General features: G+C 46.1%; 1 protein-coding gene across 1 annotated transcript in view; it reads left to right on the top strand.

The window, feature by feature from the left end:
- The first annotated feature begins 2,174 nt into the window (after positions 1–2,174).
- Positions 2,175–8,550, top strand: part of XRCC1 (X-ray repair cross complementing 1) — a 20,044-nt gene continuing 13,668 nt past the window's right edge. Inside the window, exons 1-5 of the mRNA XM_083627261.1 lie at positions 2,175–2,304; positions 3,229–3,321; positions 5,411–5,518; positions 7,265–7,423; positions 8,442–8,522. Of these exons, the coding sequence (XP_083483387.1) occupies positions 2,254–2,304; positions 3,229–3,321; positions 5,411–5,518; positions 7,265–7,423; positions 8,442–8,522 (492 nt within the window). The 5' untranslated portion in view covers positions 2,175–2,253. The remainder of the gene's footprint in view (positions 2,305–3,228; positions 3,322–5,410; positions 5,519–7,264; positions 7,424–8,441; positions 8,523–8,550) is intronic.

The raw sequence follows: 8,550 nt of genomic DNA, 5'->3' as shown, positions 1-8,550 counted from the left end.
CATTAAAAAAGGGGAGGGTCGTATTTTAGCTAGACTCAATTTTTCAGACATGCTCACAAATGAAGCCTGAGCAACCATGTTGGGGGAATTTGTCTGCAAGTCTGCTAAAGGAACAGGATTCCCAACCTCCTTTGCATCTGAGCACCTGCTCCGGAAGCGACTGTTTCTTTTATGAGATTCTTTGAACGAGAGTGCTTATTACAGACCTCCCCAATTTTCTAGCCTGCATTGCTGGGGCTGAAGGGATCTGTAGCCCAAAATTTCTGGAGGGCATCGGGTTGCAGAAGGATGGCTCAGCATTTATGTTTGTAAATGAAGCTTGGAGGGATGTAATGGCTCCAAAGAGGCACACAATGGGATGCTATTTCCAGGAGGCAAGCCTGTTGCCAGATTCTGAAAGGGGCCGAGTGCTTGGGCAGAGACTCTGAGGGAGGAATTGAGCTGAAGCTTGTTCCAAAAGGAATCGGGTAACAGTAGAAGTGGATGAGTCAAGAGAAACAAGCTCAGATTGAGGGCTGATAGAGTTGTTTCTGTTGGCACATACGTTTGGGGCAGGAGACAAACAGTGGGGTTTCTTAGGTCTGCTCCATCTGGTACCTGGACAAAGTACCTGCCACCCCCCCAAAAAAAGCTTTTATGCTACTGGATCATCTACTGTGACATCCAGCTGCCCATTTAGGCAATACTGAATACATAAAGGTAAAAGACCCCTGGATGGTTAAATCCAGTTAAAATTGACTATGGGATGCAGTGGTACCATCTTGCACTGGTATGCTTTCGAACTGCTAGGTTGGCGGGAGCTGGGACAGAACAACGGGAGCTCACTCCATTGTGGGGATTCGAACCGCCGCAAGACCAGGAGGCTCAGTGGTTTAGACCACAGCGCCACCCGCTCCCAGGGTCAGATTTAGGTTTGATGAGGCACTAATCTACTGAAGGTAATGGGGTCCTTTATATGTCCAGCTGTCCTTTGTCAACAACAAATTGTTGCTGTTTTTTGCGTTGAATATATGCTATGTGGTAATTGATGGACGTAATAGGTATCTAAAGCCATTTGCACATAACAAAATATGTATTTTATCAAAGTAATTGTTGAACTGAAATACAATTTTGGAAATGTACATCCAGTTTTGTTTTGTTTTGTTTTGTTCTTGCTTTAAATTTTTTGGGCGCCCCCAAGAGAGTGGGGCCCTAAGCTATAGCTTGTTAAGCTTATACATAAATCCAGCACTGCCCGCTCGCCTCACTGTACAGCACTAGGAAGCAGGTCTCAAGTGTATTCAGTTGGGGCAGGGGTCTCCAACATGGTGCCCCACACATCTTCCCTCCTGAGTCTACCTGCCTCAATGCCCCCTGGGTCATGAGTTGGCAAGGCTGGTTGTCCTTCTATCCATGGAAAAGCACAAAGAGTTGAAGAAGGAAGCTGGAAAAAAGTAGCTCTCTTTCCTACTTCCTCTTCCAGCTCTACTCGCTTCTGAAGGCTCGGATTAATCATAAAATGTCAAAGAAGCAGCAATAGAAAGCAATGGCTTTGCTTTCACACCTCATAAAACTAGTTCCTGTCACCTGCTTTTTCTAAGACAATGGTTTTAATAATGGTGTTAATAATGAATCAAACGAACGCAAACGAGCACGGTTTGCCAAAAAAAAAAAAAAAAAAAGCTAAAAAGCAGGGGGGAAATGAGAAAAATCTACAACACTTTAAAGTTAAAGCAGATTGAGATCTCCTTAACTTTCTAATCATGTGGCAGTAACAACTGAATTAATACATCTAATTAAGTGCTGAATACATTAGGAACTGCATGTTATATCATTTATTTCGCAGGGTTGCTCTTGGTATTTATTTATTTATTTATTTATTTATTTATTGCTTGCTTGCTTGCTTGCTTGCTTGCTTGCAATTAATAAGAAATTTCCCGCCAGTTTAGCGCACGCTCTGAGAGTGAGCGAGAGCGCATGCGCTTACAGGAGGCGGCGGGACTCGCTCGTAGGGAAGCAAAACCTGACTCGAACAGAAAAAAAAAGAAAAGAAACGACGGCAGGGGGCGCTCGTGCCTCCGAGCCAACGCGGCCTTGCCCTCCTTAGGCGCCTGCGCAAAAGCTCTTGGCGGACTCGTCCAGGTGGGAGGAGTCTATGAGCGGCGGGCGGGCGAGAACATACCATAGAGCTGAGCGTCCTCGGGATCCAGCACTTCCGGCCGGCCAGGGGAGTTTTGCTACCGGGTCACAGTGGTGACAGAAAGTGGCGGGGAGATGCCGGAGATCGCAATCCGACATGTGGTGTCTGCCAGCAGCTCCGACCCGGTGAGGGCGAGGCCGCCTTTCTAAAAAGGACGCTCCGTGGCCGAGGGAGGGGAGGGAGGTTCCGTTATTTCCCCTCGGCGGTTGAGTGCAACCACTCATATCTAGGATGGGGGTGGTCGGGGGGAGTTGGGTTTTGATTGGTGGAGCCTGGAAGAGCCCATTCTGGAGGGGGGGAGAGAGGTGGGTGATAAATTAAGAGATAGGAGACCAGAGGAGATTTTTGAGTGAGGCCATATGTAGGGTGAAGTGATAGGGTGGGGAGTGATGGAGAGGACAACACACCATACATGGAAAGCGTAGACCCAAGAGTCCTGGGAACTGTAGCTTGTGCAGGGAAATTGTAGACCCAAGAGTCCTGGGAATTGTAGCTCTTTGTGAGGCAAACTACAGTTCCAGTGGAGGGGGTGGGGAGTGATGGGGAGAACAGCTGTGTACACACCATACATTCAAAGAACACATACGGACATCCAAGGGTCCTGGGAACTGTAGTTTGTCCTGGGAATTGTAGCTCTGTATGGGGCAGACTGACCCTGATGTTGGGAAAGATAGAGGGCACAAGGAGAAGGGGACAGCAGAGGACGAGGTGGTTGGACAGTGTTCTCGAAGCTACAAACATGAGTCTGACCAAACTGCGGGAGGCAGTGGAAGACAGAAGTGCCTGGCGTGCTCTGGTCTATGGGGTCACGAAGAGTCGGACACGACTAAACGACTAAACAACAACAAATGGGGCAGACTATACAGTTTGTAGGATTCTTGGGAGTGAGAGGAGCGGGTTGTGTTTTAAATGTACAGTGTGCGTGCAGCTGAAGAAATCACAATGCGGATGATGTAGGCAAGTAATACCTGCTCTGGTTGAGGGATTCTTTCGTGCCCCTTCTTTTTTTACCCTTCCCATCTCATCTCTCTTCTCACCCCCACCCCCAGACGCACTGTGCTGAGAACCTGCTTAAGGCCGACACCTATCGCAAGTGGAAGGCTGCACAGGCTGGGGAGAAGCACATCTCTGCCATACTACAGGTGAGTTTTAGTTAACCTCCTGAGTGCTTGAAATCTGCCTCAGCTTCCCCACCAGCACCTTGCAGGACTGTTAGGAATGTAAACGGGGCGAGAAGCATGTGGTGCAATTTCTTTGGGGCTAAAATACCTGGGATTGGCTTGCACAGTTAGATTCTTGTGTACTTAAGCACCTGCAGTTCTTTCTTGGCTACGCAAATACCTTACTTGGAAGGAAGCTAAACTGAATCAGGTTGTAGGCTTAGATAACAGCTGTCTTGATTTTGTAGAGTGTGACAGGATGTTGGCATGGTGATGGAGCTTGCTGGTGGAAATATGTTCATACACCCTGATTTGTGCTATTGTGTCTCCAAGTGATTGCAGGCAAAGTATCTACATGGTGCCTAGAGAATAACTTGCACCTAAATATTAGCAAGACAAAGGAGATGGTGTTGGACTTTTGGAGGAAGAGAGGGGAACTAGCCTTGTTGTATATCGGGGGTGGGGGTTGTGTGGAGAGAGTCTCTTCCTTTAAATTTTAAATTTCTGGGAGTTTACCTTAGTGAAGACCTCACTTGGAAAAACAATATAACTCAGGTGGTTAGGAAGGCCCAACAGAGACTCCACTTCCTCAGGGTCTTGCGAAAGAATAATGTTAAACAATTGATGACCTCCTTCTACCGGTCCACAATAGAAAATGTTCTCTCATATTGTATCACAGTGTGGTACGTTGGCTTGACAGCCACGGACAAAAAGTCTTTACAGAAGGTGGTGAACACAGCACATGATATCATGTGCTGTCCCCTGAGCTCGCTAGATGACATTGCAAGGGATCGTTGCCTTAGGAGAGTGAGAAAAATTCTCAGGGATGATTCACAGCCTGGTCAGCACCTTTTTAATTTTCTACTCTCGGGCAGGAGATATAGAAGTATAATCAGTCGTACCAACAGGCTAAAAAACAGTTTCTATCCGTGGGCTATTAGGCTGCTGAACAGAAAATAATATAGTGCAACTGACTTTCAGGGTTGGTGTGTTGTGCGACAAGCACACAGAGTGCAATGAGATTGAGTGTTTGCGGGGAGGGGAGGGAGGCTCGGTTAATTTCATTGTACACAGGTTGTACATTGACAATAAAGGTATTATTAATATTATTATTATTTAGTGGCTGTGGAGGAGAAAACGTACTGTGGGAACTGGCAATATTTGTAGCATTGGCAAATAACAAACCTCATGTGTGCAACTTGACTTTGCTTGATTTGCTATTGGCATTTGGCTTACTGTGGTTGCATTGTTTAAAAAATGGTACTATGTTGGCTTGGGTGTGCTCAGTGGGTTGCCAGGTCCTCATGTCCACACTTCCCATTGAGCTGCTTTTGCCACCCATCTGTCCCTTTGGGGGGGGGGGAGCCCTGTTTTGGGAAGTCATGCAAGCAGTCTTGAGAGGTCAACTCCAAAACCAGGCAGTAAATTAGCATTTCATCTTTATGTCATAGCTTGGTGGATCACTTGCAGTCGGAAGTCTGAATGCAGCCCAGCAGCTGTGCATTGTGACCACCAGTGGTTGACATCCCCACTGCCATATTTCCCACAACAAAAATAGGAAGTGTGACAGGCCTTCAGTGAGAAAGCCATAGCCATTTGGTAGGGCACATTGTTTGCATGCTGAAGGTTCCAAGTTCAATCCCTATTCTCTGTGGTTAGAAGGATCTTGGGCACCAGGGCTGGGAAGGGAAGGATTCTGTGTGAGAGCTTGGAGAGTCACTGCCAGTTAGAGTAGACAGTTCTGTGGTATAAGACAGCCTCCCCCCAACCCTGTCTCTTCCAGATGCTTTGGACTACAACTCCCATCAGCCCTAGCTAGCACAGCTCTGCTGGCTGAAATTAATGGGAGTTGCAATCCCAAAACATCCGAAGGGCACCAGGTTGGGGAAGGCTGATATAATATTTGATTTGGTATGAGGTGAGTGTATGTGCATGCATACATACATATCGGCAATCATGCATGAATGGGACACTGTGTTCAATTTGTCAGAAACTTTAGAAGCTTGGGCTGAAATACAACATTTCTGTGTGTTCCCCAACACTTGGCTGAGGCTGTCATGTCTCCCCACAGTTTGAGAAAGAGGAGCAGATTCACAGCATTGACATTGGCAATGAAGGCTCTGCGTTTGTTGAAGTATTGGCTGGCAGCTCTGCCTCCTCCAGTGAGCAGAACTATGAGGTGAGCGAGTGCCTGTGTGTGAGAGACTGTGGAAGGGCCTCATTCCTCACCCAACCTGAAAGCAAGCTGTTTTTTAACAAAAGGCTGGTGGTTTGGGGCTTTGCAGGATCAAAGTTGTGTCCTCCTTGCAATTTGTTTGGGCTGTCTCATTGGGCTCCCCCCTACTATTTTCCTAGTCTGTGGGGTTGAAGCAGTCTACTAAGGGGGGTCCATTTCACAGAGGCTGAAAGTGGTACTTATTTTTTTTAAAAAATAATTTTTATTAACTGGCCAATCACATCAAATTAAATCACATCACATAGATTCCAAATTACAAAGCCAAATTTTTAAATTTTGTTGGGGGAACCCATACTTCAAGATCCAAAGGGGGATTCAGATCATCTTCTTATTACTGCGTTAATGTCCAAATCAATCCCAATCAGTCCAAACAAAATTCATAATTCTATTCAGTCTTATCTTGGTGTTTCCACATCATATCTTGTTCATATAATTTCTATTTTTCCTTTACGATCTCTTCTGTTAGTCTCCTTAAGCTGATAAGCAAAATAATAATCCTGTGTGGATTTCCCGTTCCTCCACTAAGTCCAGATGGTTTCCATATATCTCCTTCGTAGATAACATTGCTCTTTCCATCATAAATTTGGCATTTTTCGCTCTTGAGTCCCACCGAGACGTATGTAAACAACTCTATTTCTCTCTTTCTCCTCCCAGACCCAAGAGCTCCAACAATGCCTCCCAAAATGGCGACGGCATTTTTAACTGCGTCATTCCAAAACTCTTAGCTTTCCAGCTTCGTCTTGAAACATTGCTTTGGTTCGAAAGTTTATCTCCACACAGCCTTAAATCCACAGCTTAAGTCCTTAGTTCCTGACTCATTTGGGGAGGGGATTCTTGTTAAATCACATAATGAAAGGCAGGTTTTTTCCCCCCCTCCCCCCTCAAGTCATACCGTATCTTGACGTATCTTCTCATATTTTATTCTTGTCTTGTTATCAGAGATCTCTTCTGTCAGCAGTCTTTACTCCCCTTTTTCCTTGAAGCATGTGCAATTTATCTCGTCCAAATTGTTTCTTTTGAAGATGCTTGCAACTAGCAGCGCGAATCAGGGACGGTGTTCAGGAGTGCCGAAATCCCACAGGAGGGCTTTGTGCCTAGTGCCCCCACCCCCACAAATTCGGGGGTGGTATAGGGCACAGCAGGCAAGGGCCGTCCCCCCCACCATCCTGGGGGGGTTAAGGAGGCTAATTACCCCCATCATAACCTCCAAATTACCTCGTGTGGGTCGGAGAGATGTTATTGTCAGCCATCTTCCGATGCGCCACCTAGTGGCCCCCCGAGGCTGAAAGTGGTACTTAAACCTACTTAAAGAAAGGCCAAACCTAGAGATAGTGGGAGTGGGGACCAGAGTCACACATGAGTGGCAGTCCAGCAGCATAGGCTAGGGGCCACTTGAATGCAGCCACATGCAAAACAATGTTAGACAAGTCAAAGAAAGTGCCATAGAGACATGGAGGGCATGTGGGTAGAGAGGAGCACCCTGTATATTGTGCATTTGGCAGTTTTCATCAGAAGCCATAAATATGACTCAATGTTCCTCTCTAGTTCCCCACCACCACCTCCTACCTCTGTGAACCCATATTTTAATCCTATTAGGCTGGCATCTGTCAAGTTAGAGGCTAAAATGTAATTCCTTTAAGCCTGCAGTGCACCCTGACCTCCACCCCAGTCCTTTCCCTCTCACCTCAGGTGCTGCTGGTCACATCCTCCTTCATGTCCCCCTCGGAGAGCAAGAGCGGCACCAACCTCAACAGGGTTCGTATGTTTGGACCAGATAAGCTTGTGAAGGCCACAGCTGAGAGAAAGTGGGACCGGGTGAAAATCATCTGTACCCAGCCCTATACCAAGGTTTGTGTGGAAGTACAAATGATACAGGATATAAGGGATGCTGGCCAGTGTCAGGCTTGAGTTCCTGCATTCGTTTCTCAGTTTGGTAAGAGACTTACTAGGCTTGCCTTCATTAGCCTGATACTCTCCAGCTACTTAGGATTCCAACATGCCCCCATCAGTTCTAGCCATCACAGCCATGTTGACTGGAGCTGACAGGAGTTGTAGTATGAAATACCTGGAGAATACCAGGTTGGTGAAGGCTGTGCTAGCCAGTCACGGGTTAGTTACCATCTCTCTCCATTGCCCATCTGTGAAATGGGTTTCATTCTGGCCGGTATTACAGGAGTGGTTTGAAGCTGAGAAAGGGTAAAGTACTTTGCATTCTGCAATAGAAATGATTATTGTAATTGCTCAAAGAACATTTATGTTATGGAGTGCTGTACAAATGCCAAAAATCATAACAGCAACAGCAGCATGAAAAGGCTGATGGCTAGCATCTCTACTAATCTGGTGAACAGAGGATGCAAATTTTTAACTGCTTTAGGTAGTTAACTATGGGTTCCCCATCTAGAGATGAGGTGAAATCAGAGAACATTAATGTAGGATGGAAATAACTAAATTCTTGTATAGGGATATTATTTTGAGCAAATTCCTATTTATGTTTACTCTGAAATTCCAATGAGTTGTGGAACTTACTTCCAAGTAAGTGTGTAACAGCATTACTTGGGCTAACCTCCAGCAGAAGAACATGTAAACTCCAGAGTTGTGCATATTCTTGGCATGAAAAATATAGTATCAACTGTTTATCAGGGTGATTGTTTACAAGGAGAGCAATTCCTGGTAGGTGGTGTCAGTGTGATGTACGCCTAACATACCAGTAAGCAGGTTCTGTTAACTGAGATGTCTTTGGTTCCTGAAGAGTGTGTGGTGATGATAAGAGAGAGGTGCCGCCTGGGAGGAGGGGCCGACAAGTGCTTGGGACTGCCTGATTGATAAACCTGACTCCTTTACTTGAGTTTCTTGCTTTCCTTCTCAGTCCTTGACTTATGGCCTCTCCTTTGTGAGATTCCACTCTCCTCCAGAAAATGACGAGGTTCATTCCAAAACCGCTTCGCCAGTAAGTGCTCCAATGACCTCAATGTTGT

Source organism: Podarcis filfolensis (assembly GCF_964270895.1).
Source record: "Podarcis filfolensis genome assembly, chromosome: 8".
Lineage (NCBI taxonomy): Eukaryota > Metazoa > Chordata > Lepidosauria > Squamata > Lacertidae > Podarcis > Podarcis filfolensis.
This window is presented reverse-complemented; position numbering and strand designations above follow the sequence as displayed.